The sequence below is a fragment of the Mus musculus genome, chromosome 2 (assembly GCF_000001635.26).
Source record: "Mus musculus strain C57BL/6J chromosome 2, GRCm38.p6 C57BL/6J".
In the NCBI taxonomy this organism is placed as follows: domain Eukaryota; kingdom Metazoa; phylum Chordata; class Mammalia; order Rodentia; family Muridae; genus Mus; species Mus musculus.
In genome coordinates, this window is record NC_000068.7 from 76,873,577 (window position 1) to 76,890,405 (window position 16,829).

At 43.3% G+C, this 16,829-nt stretch overlaps 1 protein-coding gene across 4 annotated transcripts in view; it reads right to left on the reverse strand.

Moving 5' to 3' along the window:
• Positions 1–16,829, reverse strand: part of Ttn (titin) — a 278,578-nt gene that overhangs the window by 169,597 nt on the left and 92,152 nt on the right. For 3 of the 4 annotated variants that reach the window (XM_017317139.1, XM_011239438.1, NM_011652.3), the window contains 26 exons: positions 16,518–16,796; positions 16,133–16,411; positions 15,728–16,015; positions 15,310–15,597; positions 14,230–14,511; positions 13,531–13,809; positions 13,149–13,430; positions 12,732–13,010; positions 12,352–12,639; positions 11,921–12,199; positions 11,549–11,827; positions 11,176–11,454; positions 10,770–11,057; positions 10,334–10,621; positions 7,982–8,263; positions 7,488–7,766; positions 6,799–7,080; positions 6,407–6,685; positions 5,482–5,769; positions 5,098–5,376; positions 4,692–4,970; positions 4,327–4,605; positions 3,306–3,593; positions 2,876–3,163; positions 2,115–2,405; positions 135–422 (listed from right to left, as the gene is read on the reverse strand). The exons of the other annotated variant lie outside the window; for it this stretch is intronic. In XM_017317139.1, the coding sequence (XP_017172628.1) occupies positions 135–422; positions 2,115–2,405; positions 2,876–3,163; positions 3,306–3,593; positions 4,327–4,605; positions 4,692–4,970; positions 5,098–5,376; positions 5,482–5,769; positions 6,407–6,685; positions 6,799–7,080; positions 7,488–7,766; positions 7,982–8,263; positions 10,334–10,621; positions 10,770–11,057; positions 11,176–11,454; positions 11,549–11,827; positions 11,921–12,199; positions 12,352–12,639; positions 12,732–13,010; positions 13,149–13,430; positions 13,531–13,809; positions 14,230–14,511; positions 15,310–15,597; positions 15,728–16,015; positions 16,133–16,411; positions 16,518–16,796 (7,359 nt within the window). The remainder of the gene's footprint in view (positions 1–134; positions 423–2,114; positions 2,406–2,875; positions 3,164–3,305; positions 3,594–4,326; positions 4,606–4,691; positions 4,971–5,097; positions 5,377–5,481; positions 5,770–6,406; positions 6,686–6,798; positions 7,081–7,487; positions 7,767–7,981; positions 8,264–10,333; positions 10,622–10,769; positions 11,058–11,175; positions 11,455–11,548; positions 11,828–11,920; positions 12,200–12,351; positions 12,640–12,731; positions 13,011–13,148; positions 13,431–13,530; positions 13,810–14,229; positions 14,512–15,309; positions 15,598–15,727; positions 16,016–16,132; positions 16,412–16,517; positions 16,797–16,829) is intronic. 4 annotated transcript variants of the gene reach the window in all.

Here is a 16,829-nt window from a genome sequence, read left to right on the forward strand (position 1 = left end):
GAGGGCGACAGATTACAAATGGCAAATAACCTGCCTCTAACACCTCTAACTCCATTCTTATTTAAGTTCCAATGAACTAACCACCATGGGCAGTTTCTGTCGTAATGTTCATCACACTTTCTTGGTATCTGTACCTTTAATGGTCACTTTGCACTTTGAAGTGTCACTTCCAGCCACGTTGGAAGCCTTACACACGTAGTCTCCTGAATCTGCTTTAGCTGTCTCCTTGAGTTCCAGCATGGCGGTTCCGCTAGCAAAGCTGAAGCTGCACCTGTCCGAAGGCTTTACCTCCCTACCAGCTTTCAACCACTGGATCCGAATGGGCTCGGAGCCCTGCACGTGGCAGCTGAGCTGTACAGAGTCACCTTCGCTGGCCGTGACCGGGGCAAGGTGCTGGTCAAACACAGGCGGCTTCTTAGGCTCTGGAATTGAAAAGGCATTTTTCATGAGGAGGACAGAGTCAAGGGATACATTATCTTTCACAAAGGAAATGTACAAAGGGCACAATAGCTTCTCCCACAGGTGATAGTGGACACTGTGGTGAATGGAATTATAAGTCAGAATCTGTTCCTCTTTGAGCAGTTGTTCACATTTGTTGGGGTAAAAAAAGAAAGAAAGGAAGAAAGAAAGAAAGAAAGAAAGAAAGAAAGAAAGAAAGAAAGAAAGATTTAAAAACAAGCAAAGAACAGCTGCCAAGCTGTCCACAAACCAACACAGCATCTGTGTCCTGATTAAGCTCCACAAATACTACGCTGGCACTGCTATCAATGGCTGTGCAATGCAGCATGATTTTGATTATTTAAAAACTACAGGCAGCAGCATTTTTACAAAACTCTAAAACCTAAAGGCTTATAAGGGCATTCTGCTCACTTAGAGCAGTGATTGTAAACTCCCGTGGAAGAAAGCCACCATCAGAGTTATGGAAATGCCCAAATCTTAATGGATTTTTTTCTAATGTCCAGTTTTAGATTTTTTTAAAAAAAAATCTACAGTTACTCTAAAAAAATTATCCAGATTTAGACCAAATAAAGTAAGATTCAAAACTCAGTGTTCAAATGAGAATAAACAGAGACTTGGGTTCCCTGACCAAATGGACATGCCTGATGTCATGTTCTGTCACAGCGATTGAGACTATAGCCAAAATAAGGCAACATTCCTGATTACAACTTCTGGTATCTACTGCTTCCGTAAACCTCTACATGAACATAGACTCAGAGTTCCATAGAAAGTGTCTGTCCAACAGCAAAGCCATCGTGAGCATAAACTGACCTAAAAACAAACTTTCAATTTTCATGCCTGCATTGAAACTAGATGCATTTCCATTTTATCACGTAGATGATAATCTTTGAATTTGTAGGCAAGGCAACCCAGTAATGCTAAGCTCTTCACAATGGTAACCTACTAATGATATTGATCATCCAGTATGCTCTGAGGTGGCCTGCAGCTCGCCTGTTGTGACCATTGCATGCTTTCCCAGAAAGTGGGCTTGTGCAATAATTATGGCAGTCTGTAAACTTTTATCTGTCTGAAGTAATTATAGTTGAAAAACCATATAAGGAAGATTTAAAATGAGGGAGACTGCTTCCTTTCTTAAAATAAGAGCTTTGTGTTTATCTTTTATAATATGTAATATTCTTCTCCCCAAATCCTGGTTTTTGGATCAAATTTTACCATTTTGTCTGGTATTACTATTCAATTTTAGGCCAAAAGATAAGAGCACTATATACTAAACAATTATTCTTTACAAACAAAAGCAAATGCTTCTTATTGTACCTGGGAATAAGCAGAGTAAAGTATAATACGCTGTGATAGTTTTTTTAAAAAAATGTTCAAAATAAACGGATTTCATCAAAATACCTGTTGCTTGTACACACACGTCAAAGAAGGCTCTGAATTCTAGCTATGTGAGAGGATTTGACCTAGAAATCTGACATCTGAGTCCCCTTTACAGGGGGTCACGTCACAAAATTATGAATAATATGTTTTTAGCAAACACGGAATTATGGCAATCCATTAAATAACAACATTTTTGTTTGGGGCTCTACACTGAGACTTCAGCACATGGAAGTGTATGAGGGAGAACACGGCAGGCCAGAGCTCTGAAGATGACTAACCTTTGATGACAATGGACGATGTGCACAGGGCAGAGCCTGCGTCATTTGTCGCCTTGCAGGTGTATAAGCCTGCATCGGCCATGCTGGCCCTCTTCACCTGCAGCAGCAGTGCGTTGTTCTTGAACATGATCTCACAGTTGGAGGTCGGGTGGATCTCTACATTATTTTTGTACCAAGCAACGGTGATGGGCTGGGACCCTGCCACACGCCCTTCCAGTTTGAATGAGTTCCCTTCTGTCTCTTCTACCGTCTCAGATAGTTTTTTGGTGAAACTCGGTGGGATGAGGCGCTCTGTAAGAAATGAAAAAGATAAATGAAAAGGATATAGAGGTAAATTATTACTATGAGGCTTTCAAGAGAAAGGAGTCCTGCTTTAATTAAATATCACGGATAACTAACTAGTCAAATCCAGCATAGCAAGTCATGCTCTGGAGTGACTCCTCTAACCACAGATAATTCTCAGCAGTTTTCTGCCACATGGCTGATAGAAATGATACAGGAGCATTTACAGAACCAGGGATTTGTAAGAAGAAAACTCGGTTCATGGTTGAGGAGGACATGTTAGCTTCTAGGAAGTACAGACTGAATGACATCAGTTTTTCCTTATCCAAACTTATCTCCTAGTAAACATTTTTGTGTTATTTATTTTTAGACACTTCCTAGACATCTACCCATCATAAGAGACCTAGTGATGTTAAGGTTAATAGGTTATACTCTCAAATGACTGCCCTCCATTGGACCCCATGCAAAATAAACTCTACCTTTTATATTGAGTTGGGCTGTGCAGGAGTCTTTTCCCACTTCATTGACGGCGTAGCAGGTGTACTGGCCAGAGTCACCTTTGTCCACTTTCACGATGGTCAGGTGGGCACTGTTTTCCAGATAGCTGATCTGGTAGTTTCCACCACTTCGTATCTCTCTGTTGTCCTTGGCCCAGGTTACCTTAATGGGCTGTGTTCCCGTGACATGGCATTCCAGGTCAGCACTTTCTCCCACAACAGCATCCATAGGGGCCAGAGGGATATCAAAGAAGGGTGGGTTCTTCCCCTCTAGAGAAAGACCACAAGGACAAGGCTTCAGGTTCCAGCCTTGGACTATGCCCATTGAAGAAACAGCAGTGTTTTCTTTTAAACTTTGTATGGGATTACAAAAATTTCCATTATAGCAACAGACGTCTAAGGATCCACAAACCTGTGAGGATGAGTTTGGCGCCTGAAGAAGCAGAGCCAATGGGGTTTGTAGCAGTGCAAGAGTACTGGCCCGAGAGACTCCTGTCTGTCTTAAAGATGTTCAGAGTGGCGATGTTGTCTAAAAATGATGTTTGTATATTTGGGCTGTCTTTCAACGGCTTGCCATCTTTGTACCAAGACACAGAGATGGGCTCGGACCCACTTACAGCACATTCAAAAACCACTGGCAATCCCACGGTCTCTTGCACATCTCTTAGTTGTCGAGAAAAGGATGGTGGAAGTTTTTGCTCTGTAGGGACAGGGTTACAGCAATGAACGCAGCTGGATACCTTAATTTGAGTCATAGCCATTCTGCCAATGTACAGGAAATGTCTTTTAAAATATGAGGGGTACTGAGAGGTCTCAAACTGGAGATGGAAAGCAGTGTGTGAGGTTTTGGGAGAAAATGTTAAGTAGGAGGTACAAAGCAAAAGAAAACAAAACACCTGTAAGCTAACAAAATGTTCATTAACAAAATGTTAGAAGTCTGTCTGGCACCCAGCCGAACCTCCTGCCTGTTAGATCACCTTCTAGCAACCTGAATAAGACAGGTATGGGGTAAATTTAAAAATAGAAGTCACTTGTATTTCTTTAAGGTTTATAGAGTTAAATGGTAGCGTGATCTTTCCAAGTGAATATTTGGTCATCTCCCTGTATACAAAGGGCATAGAAAGAGAGGGGCCAGGTGTACCTATAATCTCAGAGGCAGAGGTAGGAGGCTGGTTCATGAGTTTGAGATCAACCTATTCAACCTGGTCTACCTAGTGAGTTTCACCCAATAAAATACAGCAAGAGTCCCAGAAAAGCAAGCTAAAACAACCAATCGCTAAATAAATAAATAAATAAAAGATGACTTGCTAACTCTAACTGTACTTAAGCTAAAAGAAAAAAAAAATAGCATTTTGATTCTCAGGCCCTCACTGGGGATTTGAAATGTTTCAAAAGAAGCATTGGTCCACTTACCTTTACCCTATTGTGCTCACCTTGAACAGTCAGGAAAGTTGATGAAGAAACCTCGCCTACACTGTTCTCAGCCCTGCAGATATATTCTCCGCTGTCGCTGCTATCAACCTGGGTGAAAACCAGTGTCGCAACGTTGTTCTTAAAATGCATTTTGCAGGTGGCAGTGGGCCTGAGCTTTGTGTCTCCTTTATACCAGGAGACCCCAATCTCGGGAGTTCCAGCAAGCTGGCATTGTAGAGAGGCAGAGTCACCAACCGTCACCTTCACAGGCTCCAACTGCTTGACAAAATACGGTGGTTCTGCAGTAAAAGAGATAAGCAGCCGTGAAGGACTGGTCAGGACCACTGCCTGGATACAAGACTGTGAACGTGCAACCCAAACCAACCTAGAATCAGGATCTGGGCCGAGCAGGAGTCCTTGCCAGAAGCGTTTTCAATGTAGCAGTTGTACTGCCCTGAATCTTCGACAGTGCTGCTCAGAATTTCTAGGATGGCTGATTTTTCAGTTGTGGTAATATTACACCGTTGGGAAGCTATGACATTTATGCCATTTTTCTTCCATGTAACAGAGATCGGAGGAGTTCCAGAGAAGGTCCCTTCAAGGATCAGAGGCTTGCCTTTCTCTATGCTGTAGTCATTGAGTCGCTTCACAAATATGGCTGGGGCTGGGGTGAACAAATTGATAAAACAAAAATCAAACACACACACACACAAACAAACAAACACACCGAAGGCACAGCACATCTGATGGCCCTGTGAGAGTCAGTCTTGTAAACGGAATAGCAAACTAACCTTTTACGAAGAGACGTGTTGTGCAGGAAGCCCTGCCAGCCTCGTTACTAACTATGCAGGTGTATTCTCCGCTCTGGGACGTATCCACGTCAAACAGCTCCAGTTCACCCACCGAGTCCTGCAGAGACACGTTGCACCTGGCCCCAGGCACAAGCTCAGTGCTACCTTTGAACCAGCTGACAGTGAAAGGAGGTGAGCCTTTGACAATGCTTGTGAACGTGACATTACTGCCAGTTAAGACATCCATCGGGTCAGGTTTCTGAACAAAAGATGGTGGCTCTAAGGAAAGAAAGCACAAAGTTGGGGAGATGTTTAACGTTGGAGGACTTGGATGGCTCAGTCCCGCGTGTGGTGCGGCTGTATGTTACCACATGGTGCACTGACCTCGTACAGTCAGAGGGGCACTACACTCGTCGGAGCCTGCCACATTGGTAGCTATACATGTATAGTCGCCGGCGTCAGCTTCCTCCAGCATGTTCACCGTCAGGGCACACGTGTTGTCTGTCAGTGTGGTCTGGTACTTCCGGCCACTGCTGATCTCATTCCCGTCATGGAACCACAGGACAGAGATTGGGGGTGATCCGTACACTTTGCACTCCATCACCACGGAGGAGCCCGACAGACCGTTCGTCTCTTTCAGTTTTCTTGTGAACGAGGGAGGGATGATTCGATCTGAGAAGGACAAGAACAAACAAAGCAAGGGGTGTCAGTTATAAAGTGACTCGGAGAGAACTGACCCTTGATGGGACATCCCTAGATCTGTCTGGCTCTTTTCCCGGCTCGCTCTGGCCCGTAGGTTTCTGTTTGTTTGTTTGTTTCTCATTACAATATGGTTGTAAGCCACCTTGTGATTGCTGGAATTTGAACTCAAGACCTCTGGAAGAGCAGTCAGTGTTCTTAACCACTGAGCCATCTCACCAAGCCCTGTCTGGCTCTTTTGATAGATTCCCTAAATGCTGCCCATGGGATCATGCAAGGGAAAGCTTGGAGAGTAAGTATGTATAAGTTGGCTTCATAGAGGGTCTGCTCTTTTTTGTGGTAATGAGTCCTTTGTGATGGCTTTTCTAGGAAAGTACTTTCATCCCCGCCCACCATCCAAGCACAGGATTTACTTCTACTTCTCTTAGATACTCTTCCCAAAGAAAGGGATGCAACTTTGGTGGTTTCCTTCTATTTGTCTCAGTCCCTGCCTCTGATCCACTGCATCTGGTGACGTAAGATGCACGCTGCCCTGTGTAGAAGGGGCTTCTCTCCGTTCAGGGCAATTGGGGTCCTCACTGTCATGAAGATGAACCAACCAGCCACCAACCTGAGACTTGAATGGAGACTTTGCAGCTGTCTTTGCCGACAGGGTTTTGCACTTCAAAGCTGTACACCCCACTGTCGCCAGGCACCACATTGATGATCTTGAGGCCAGACACCTTGTTGAAGAAGCTTATTTTATATTTGTTGTCACTCGTGAGCTCCTTTCCGTCCTTAAACCACTTGGTACTAAGCTCAGGTGTTCCTGATACCGTGCACTCCAAGGTACAGGTGTCTCCTGTGGTCACCTTAATAGATTCTGGCTTTTCCACAATTGCAGCAGGCTCTGAAAGAGATGGAAACCACACCATCATTTAAAGTAAAACTGAAGAAAGAAACTAAGGGAGACCCAGACCTGCGTGCACTTCCTGTATTCATGAGGACTCCCTCTTGACTGACCGAGCACTGATAGCGTGGCGTAGCACTCCTGCATCCCAGCATCGTTTTTGATCTGGCAGGTGTATTTCCCAGCATTGGCTGGTTCTGCTCTTGAAAACTGGAGGGTGGCGATGTTTTCAGAGTAAGAAATCCATATGTTGTCACTCTCTCTAACAATTTCCCCTTTGTCTTTGAACCACGCCACTGAAATTGGCTCAGCGCCTTCAATTGTTGTCTGCAGCTGGACTTCTTTGCCAATGATGGTAGAAATGTCGGTGAGCTTCTTCACAAATTGTGGTGGTGCTGAGGAGGGGAAACAGGGAGGTAGCGCTTCAAAATTTATGGGACTGATAGTATAGCCTTCACATTATGAAAGTGAGAAATCATCTTTGTGGTAATGTATCATTATCAACAATATATAATTGTTTTATATATATATATATGTGTGTGTGTGTGTGTGTGTATAAAAATGTAGTTAGAAATAATATATTCATATATAAGATATACATATATAATATATATATGCAATATATTATATATACACATGTACAATATATATACTTAGTTAAAGAAAGGAAGTAGACAGAGCATGGAAGGTTTGGATAGAATAGATTGTTAGGGATAAAAATAAACACACACAATAACCAAGGTGGGGGTACAGTACTAAAATTAGGAGACCAGTAAGCTGAAGAGAATGAAATGGCGCTTACCTTTCATAGTGACAGAGCCCACACAGGTATCACTCCCAACATCGTTTGTGGCTTTGCACTGGTATTCCCCAATGTCTGCCGTGTCTACGTTCAGGATGTGGATGCTCGTGAGCAAATTCTCAGACATAATCTTGTACTTCTTCCCACTCCTAAGTTCTCGCTTGTCTTTGTGCCAAGAAACTTGAAAGGGAGGTGTCCCCTGAAGCTCACACTCAAGGTGAACATCGGCTCCTTTAAGTGTCTCAACCGGAAAAGGCTTTTTGCGGAACACGGGTGGTTCTAGGATTGGGGGCGGGGCAGGAGAGAGAAAATTCAGATGAACTTCATATTTAGACAAGCGTAAGAATTAGCTTCCTATTTTGTTAGAGTCCCCTCCCCCCTTTTTATTGTATCCTTGAACAGTTTTAAAACAACATCAGGAGGAAAATAAAACTGAGCATGTAGTGAACTGTAGAAGAGTGGATGTGCAGAGTGGGGGTGGGGCGAGGTCTGACCTTTAACCTTCAGGGAGGTGCTGCTGCTGGCGCTCCCTGCTGCGTTGCGAGCCTCACAGGTGTAGTCCCCGCTGTCTTCCACACTGAGACTGTGCATCTCCAGGATGGCCACCGAGTCCTCGAATGACATCCGGAATTTACTGCTTTCTTGAATCTCCACCTCATCCTTATACCACAAAACCTTGATTTCTGGAGACCCGCCTATTTTGCACTCGTATCTTGTATACTCATCCTGCTTCACGATCCGTGATTGGTCTAGCTTTTTAATGAACCTGGGGGGTTCTAAGGAACCACAAGGAAAAGCACAAGGCAAGGGACAGAAGAGACAGGCGTGTTACAAGAGGAGGTGAAGGAAGAAATCTGTCAGAGTGGACTTCATCTACAGGAGACAAGTTCATTTGATGTAGTTTAGGGACGGCTAGTTAAAGTGATATCTGAGGAGAAAATCCCTAAATAAAATAAGTTTACATTTGTGAATGCCTATAATCTAACTGTGGCTAGAGGAAGAAGCAGCCCGCTTCCCAGAAACAGAATTATCTTTGTAGGCCTGAGCCCACAGGCAACATCTCAGAAACCCTTTGAGGTTCACAGGAGGGAGAGACCGATTGCCCTGTGTGTGAGTCTGTGGAAATTATAGCTTCAAAGGTATTCATTCTGTACCATACACAGCCAGAGCAAAAGCGATCATATGTCTTATGATTTTAAAGCACAGTTATCTCTGATATGCCTTCAATAGCTATATCCCTTCAGCGTCCATCACTTCCTTGAAGTGAGTTAGAACAATGTTCTTAAACATTCGTGCTGACATGTAACGTGGCTAGTTGTCTCACGGTGCAGAAGGGTGTTGATCACTAATCTAAATTTTAAGATGCTTATGAACTACTGCTCCAAGAAGCATAAAAATACTAAATACAGCAGTCTATAAATCTATAAGTCTTGATATTCAGCTGTGAAACATAACATATTCTTGCATAACATTGGGTGTTGTGGTATTTACATCCTATGAGGCAGGCATACATAAGGGTATCTTAGCAATCTGGAGCCCTGCTTGGCTTCAGGTACATACATACGGCTTCTCCAACAATGCACTTAACAACCCAAGACTCTACCTATATCAAGCTGCATGTTCACTGCTCTTCAAACAAAGTTGTGTTAATTTTGATCTAAGATTCCCTAGCAACTCTTAATAAACCTCCCTTTTTGTGGTCAAATGTACCCCGACACATATCCTGGAACTAGAGGCGGTGAGTCAATTCAGCCTTCATGGATTTGGGGTGCATGTGCACTAAGACAAATTGTGTCCTCAAAATGGACTTTTAGGAGAAATCCTTTATTTGTGCCTATACATGGTTGGACATGCATATGATTCAAATTAAATGCATCTTAGGAATGGACATGGGGTATGGGCTTACATAACCCATGCCTATCAATCACAACAAAACTATCCAAACCCTAGACCTAGCAACCAGATTTTCTTCTTCTTTCTGGCCCCATAGACAGAAGTCCTAAGCAGTGACCAGGGGGCTCCTGAGTAAATAGTATCATTGTCACTGTCATCTTTCAGGGTATCAAGCATGGACTTTTGCATGACCTTTGAACAAAACTCTACTTCGATATTTTGCTATTTGTGTGTGCTTATTCCATTCTTTGAAGAAGATGCCAAGAACTTGGAAACTCCTGGTCCAGAAGGCAGGCCTGGGTAATACCTAGTCCCCTGACTTCTGCTATTCATGAGGCATAGCTGGTAGTGGAAAATAAGTTAGCCTTACAGTTGACCTGATTATACTTGAAGTACTTGGTAGTTTGGGATGGTGCTATGTTTCAGAGGGTGGCAAATTCACTAACTTACTAAGTACTGCAGAAAATAGGTCCTTTGAAGTAATTAAATATTTTTCCCTCTGATAACTTTTCGACTAGGCTTTTCATATAATTCTAGGGAAATGTCCTGTTTATTTTCTCCTTAGTCTTTGAAAATATATTTTCTAGTTATATTTCTGTGATTTTTCTACTTTAGAAACAAATTCAAGTTATTTTCCCATTTAGAAGATCCTGGACTTGTTTGTGACCCCTCTCTTCCTTCTTCCCTTCCTTTTTCTTCCTTTTCTGCATCTCATTCTGTATTATGATATTAGGGCTCCAACCTGGCATGTCCTTATACATGCCAAACAAGCACTGTACCTTCTAGCTGTACCCCTAACCCTCATTTGATGGTTTCTAATAACTACATGCACGCGCTCGCATGCACACACACACACACACACACACACACACACACACACACCATGTCACCCATCAACATTTCAAGACATGGATAAAATGGAAGAGATCTTGGCACTTCACTCTAAGGAGTACCTTGTACACCAAGTTGAGCAGAACAAGAGTCCTTTCCAGCCACGTTGCTCGCGTAGCAGGTATACTGTCCAGCATCACCTTTGGCTACTTTGAGCACCGTCAGAGTGGCAGTATTTTCCACCAGAGTCATCTTGTAGTTGCCTCCAGGGCGAATCTCACGGTTATCTTTAGCCCAGGTGATTTTGATCGGTGCTGTTCCAGTGACATGACATTTAAAAGAACCACTTTCACCAAGAGCAAGGTCTACTGACACAGGCTTTAAGTCAAAGAAGGGAGGCACTTCATGTTCTGGAAAGAATGAAGACCAACAGGTCAAGGTCAGTTTCCATCCTCCAAGATTAGGAATAGAAACCAAATAGCACCAGTCCTTTGGTGACCCAAGAAAGTGAAGCTGTATTGTGATGAAGAGGACAGTACGATGAGTTAACCAACTCACCTGAGAGAATGAGCTTAGCACTGGACGAAGCAGTCCCAAGCGGATTAGAAGCTGAACAGTTATACTGACCAACGTGGCTCTGGTCAGTTTGCAAAATCTGAAGAGTGGCAACATGATGAACAAAAGACATCTGCAAATTAGCATCGTCTTTCAAAAGTTCACCATCCTTGTACCAAGACACCTGAAGAGGTTCTGAGCCATTGATTCGACATTCAAAAGCAACTGGGAAGCCAAGAGTCTCGTGGACATCTTTCAGCTTTCTCGCAAAGGAAGGTGGAAGTTTACGCTCTGGAAAGAAGTTATAGACAATCCTTACTTGTAACAGCATGTATCTATCCACCAAGAGCTCTTAATAAAATGGATCTGTCAACACTCAGTAAGACTTGTCAAGCAAAGCCATTATCACCTTTGATAACCAGCACGGCAGAAGAAGCAACAGCCCCCACGCTGTTTTCTGCCTTGCAGGTGTACTCTCCCACATCACTGTGGTCCACCTTGTTGATGACTAAGGAGGCCACGTTGTTTTTGAATTGCATCTTATATGCAGGAGCTGACCGTAGCTTTGTATGTTCCTTATACCAAGAAATCCTGATCTCAGGGGTTCCATCCACTTTACACTGTAAAGTTATGGGCTCTCCAATAGCTGCTTCCACATGTTCCAGGGGTTCGATAAAGTAAGGTGGTTCTAAGGTAGAAAGGATGGCAAGCAATCCATTAACACCAACTAAAAGTGATTCACAGAAAGAGACAACAATAGGAAGAACTAACTGTCAACACACCCAAGACGGACACAAGAGCTTCGCAGATATCCTGTCCGGCTTCATTTTCTATCAGGCAAGCGTACTGTGCATAATCCTCTATTGTGCTCTCAAGAATTTCCAGGATGCTAGATTTTTCTGTTGTGGTGATGCCACAGTTGGGAGACTGTGAAAGAGGATATTCGTTCTTCATCCAGCTCACAGAGATAGGTGGTGTGCCAGAGTAAGTAGCCTCCAGAACGATGGGGCTACCTGTCTCCACACTGGTATCAGCCAACCTTTTCACAAAAGTGGCTGGTTCTGGAAGGAGAAAACATGAGGGTTAAGTTGTACCTTCAAATGGGGCATCGGAAGAGTTTTAAGAAGTAATGGGTACTGGAGAAAAGAGCGAACCTTTCACAAAGAGATGCGTGGTACAGGAAGCACTGCCGGCATCATTGGTCACCAGGCAAGAATAATCTCCACTCTGCCCCGGCTCCACCTCCAGGAGCTCCAACTCAGTGACAAAGTCTTCTAAAGAAATGGTACAAGCCTCCCCGGACACCAGCTCCCTGCTGCCCTTAAACCACTTGACCTTGAAGGGAGGGGTGCCTCTAATGACACTGGTGAATGTCAGGCTCATTCCAGGCAAAACTTCCACAGAGTCAGGGGTTTGTTCAAAAGATGGTGGTTCTAAATAGCCCAGATGGGAGGGGGATGGGAAAAAAAAAAAGAGGCATTTGTTACTTAAAGAAAAGGAAACTGAGATGGAAAAAAAAATGAAGGCAAAAGCAGTTCAGGCTGGAGAGTGAAGAGAGAAGCAGAAGGCATCCTTGCACACTGACCTTGGACAGTCAGAACTGCAGAGCTTTCATCCTGGCCGGCTACATTGGCAGCCACACAGGTGTATGCGCCAGTGTCAGAGGGCTCCAGGGAGCTCAGAGTCAGAGTGCAGACGTTATCTGCAAAGCTGGACTGGCATTTGGGACTGCTAATGATCTCATTTCCATCAAGAAACCAGCCGACTGATATGGGGGCTGAGCCCGACACTCGACACTCCAAAACCACAGAAGCTCCGAGCGTGGCACTTGTGTCCTTAAGCCTTCGGACGAAGGACGGTGGAACAACTCGGTCTAGAGAAGAAGAGTTTTGATTTAGAAAGGATCGTTCTTCCACTCCCACTCTAGTGAAGGGGCTGTCTTTATCAAGGCCTCTTCCTACTCACCTGAGACATGGACAGACACAGTGCAGCTGCTTTTGCCAACTCTGTTTTCCACCTCGAAGGTATATAAGCCCTTGTCATTCATTTCTGCAGAAGGGATCTTAAGGGAAGCCAGGTTTCTGACAAATGTAATGTGATGTCTGCTGCCTGAAGATAGTTCTCTACCATCTTTGAACCACTTGGCTGAAAGTTCTGGAGTCCCAGCTACTACACACTCCAATGTGAAGGGGTTTCCAGTTGTGACAGTCATGGGTTCTGGTTTCTCTACAATTGTGGCTGGTTCTAGAAGAAGAACAAGCATATTGCATTGAGAACCAATTCACCTTAGTCAGTAGATAGTTGGATAAGCGTCCTATCTTCAGGAAATGATTATAGAGTGATTGTCTCCTCTGTGTTCTGAGGCTCTGCTTTGCTACTGACCTAGGACAGTCAGGACTGCTGAACACTCTCGCATCCCGGCATCGTTTTTGATTTGGCACACATATTTTCCAGACTGTGATGCTTCTGGACTTCCCAGTTGGAGAGTTGCGATGTTATCAACAAAGGAAATCCTAACGTTTTCGCTCTCTCTGATGACTTCACCTTTATCTTTCAGCCAGACAACGGAAATCGGCTGGAAACCTTCTACCACGGCTTGTAACTCCACGGGATCCCCAATAAGGGTGGACGCATCACTGAGTTTTTTCACAAATCGTGGTGGTTCTGATGAAAGAAATTTGTGGTTAAGTGAAAGAATAGCATTATTAGTTGTGCAGGGACAGACTGAACGAAGAAGCACACACTTGTGTCTATGTATACAAACCTTTGAACTTGACCGTGCAAGCGCACGTGTCACTTCCCACCTCATTCGTGGCTTTGCAGTGATATTCCCCTATGTCAGGGGCTTCCAGATTAAAGATATGAAGACTCGTGTCAAAATTTTTGGAGGTGATTTTAAATTTCTTGCTGCTTCGCACTTGCTTCCGATCTTTAACCCACACCACCTCAAAGGGGGGTGTTCCTGAAATTTCACACTGCAGGATCACATCAGAACCTTTCAGGGCTCCAACTGGAGGAGGCTTCTGGGTAAAGACAGGAGGTGCTACCAGAAGAAAAGAAGATGAGCAATGAGAGCAACTGCTTAACCAAAGAGAATAAATGCTATTAGCAGCTACATACTTTTAGAATCTTAGAGATGCTAGTTATGAATAAGAGATTATTAAGAATGACTAGTGTGAATAGTGGCCGCATACATTGACACATGACGATTCATAAAACATACTTTTAAGAGGTGTAGGATCTTAGATTTGAATCTTACAAATTCATTGAGTCTATAATGAAAAATTAGTTAATGAGAACTGGTTTCTCAAACTCCCGAGGAATATTGGATTTTATCTAACCGTCAGAAATCCTCAGGTTCAAGTCCAGCCTGATCCCATTTCCGGATATTTGGACAGCCCAAGATCTGGAGACCGTAAGGAGTCCACTGAAGAGAAGGAAGGCAGCAGAAGAGGGGTCTAACCTTTAACTTTCAGGGCTGTGCTGCAGCTGGCATCACCAACGCCATTGTGGGCTTCACAGATGTAGTCCCCAGTGTCCTCAGCACTGGCTTCATTGATGGTTAGCAGGGCCACAGAATTCACGAAGGACATGTTGTATTTCCAGCTTTCGTGAAGTTCGCTGTCATTCCGGAACCACACAACTTTGATCTCTGGGGAGCCACTTATCTTACATTCCAGTTGGATGGATTCTCCCTGCTTCGCAACTTTTGAAGCATCTAATTTCTTAATAAACTTAGGAGGTTCTATCAAACCAAAGGAAACAGTCAGTAATGCATAATCATGTGTTGAAAGAGTTTATTATAAGATAAATCCCCCAAATTCACATTTTAACAGGCTTATTATTGAAAATGAACTTTCTAATGATTTCATGCTAATACGTCATCTTTTTTTCCTATTAAGTAATTTAAAATATTTATCTGAGAATTTAGCTAATATATTGCAGTCTGGATCTATAAGGTAAAATACACTAGCTGATATAATTCATATTTGATATAAAATTTGTAATGGTAAGCCAGGGTGTTATATGACAAGAAATGATGAAAAGGAAGAGTGAATGGTGGAAACTATAGTCAACAAAGTTCAAGGAAAGAATGCTCACTTAAGAGACAATATAAAGAGAAGGCAGAACTTTGGTTATTGTTCCTCCAACAAGTAGGCATCAATTCAAATACGATTGTTAGTTTAATTTAAAAATGTAAGAACTCAAAACAGCTGAAAATGGTGACTCATACCTGTAATCCTAGCTCCCAGGAGGCTGAGACAGGAGGATTTCTATGAGTTACAGGCTAGCATGGACTATATATAGTAAGACAGTTTCTCAAAACAAAATAAAAAATAAAAAAATAAACAAGGCAAAAGACAACTTCTTTCTCATCTTTCGCACTACTGAGAGATTGAACTCACGGCTTCACACATGTGAGGCAAATGCTCTCAGACTGAGTTACGGCACCAGCCTCAAAATAGAAAACCTAAAGACACTTAGAGGACAGCAACACAAGCACACAAGACAACAAATTGTGGCAAATGCTCTGCCATGATACCTTTCACACTGAGCTGAGCAGAGCACATGTCCTTGCCAACGTCATTGGTGGCTTGACACGTGTATTGGCCAGAGTCTCCTTTGCCCACTTTAAGAATCCTCAGATGGGGAGTGTTACCCACACACGTGATAGTATAGTTTCCTCCAGGTCGGATTTCCTTGTTATCTTTTGACCAAGTGACTCTCATTGGCTGAGCACCAGTCACATGACACTCAAAATCTGCACTTTCTCCAGCGATAACATCTATTGATACTGGCTTGATATCAAAGAAGGGTGATTTCTTAGGTTCTGGAAGATTAGAAGAAAAGGTAGTATATATATATATTCACACACACACTTTTGGCTGTCAGTTGTTTTTGTCTTTACAATTAAATAAAAATTAGGGTCTATGAAGAGAAAGATTGGCATGGGCACAAACCTCTTGCTGTTAGTCTAGCAGTAGAAGATGCTGTGCCAAGTGGATTGGAAGCTGAGCAAGAATACTGGCCAGAGTGACTCAGGTCAGTTTGCAAAATTTTTAATGTTGCCACATTATCCACAAATGACATCTGTAGATTTTCATCATCTCTTAAAAGCACCCCATCTCTATACCAGCACACTTGGATGGGTGCAGAGCCATTTAGTCGACAAGTGAGGGTAACTGGTAATCCAACAGTTTGCTCAATGTCCTTTAACTGTCTTGCAAAGGAAGGCGGGAGCTGGCGCTCTGTAGGAAGACAAGTTATACTTGAGGCATTAGTGGATAAAATGAGAAAATCCCCATAAAGGTAGAAGAGTTAATGAGGGAAAGCAACTTTCTTAGTGTCTAAGATAAAACCATCACCTTGGATTCTGAAGATGGTCTTAGAGGCTGCTGTTCCTATGCTATTCTCCGCCATGCACGTGTACTCCCCGCTGTCATTGATGCTCACTTTATTAAACACAAGTGTGGCCACGTTGTTTGTAAAGTAGGTCCTGTATTCCGGAGTTGACCTTAATTTGGTGTCTCCTTTGAACCAAGACACTGTAATTTCTGGTGTCCCAGCAACTTGGCATTGCAAGGAAACTGAATCTCCAACAGATGCCTCCAGAGGTTCTAACTCCGTAACAAAATAAGGTGGTTCTAAAGAAGAAAGGCTCACAATCAGCCAATGGAATCTCAGAAGGGCAAAGGACCCACCCTGCATGTCTGAAAACCCCAAAATTCTTAAGAGGGTAACATAACACACCTAATGTAGATACAAGAGCGTCGCAAGCATCTCTTCCTGCCTCGTTTTCAATCTCACAGGAGTAATGCCCTGCATCTCCCTTGGTGCTGCTCAGAATCTCCAGGATGCACGTTTTCTCCGTGGTGACAATGTTACATCTTTCAGATGGAGTTATGCTAACACCGTCTTTTTTCCAGGTGACCGAAATTGGAAGTGTTCCAGTATAGGTGCCCTCTAGAATTATAGACTTCCCTGGTTCTACAGAGTGATCACTTAACTTCTTTACAAACGTGGCTGGTTCTGATAATTGACAAACATTGTAGTTAGACACAT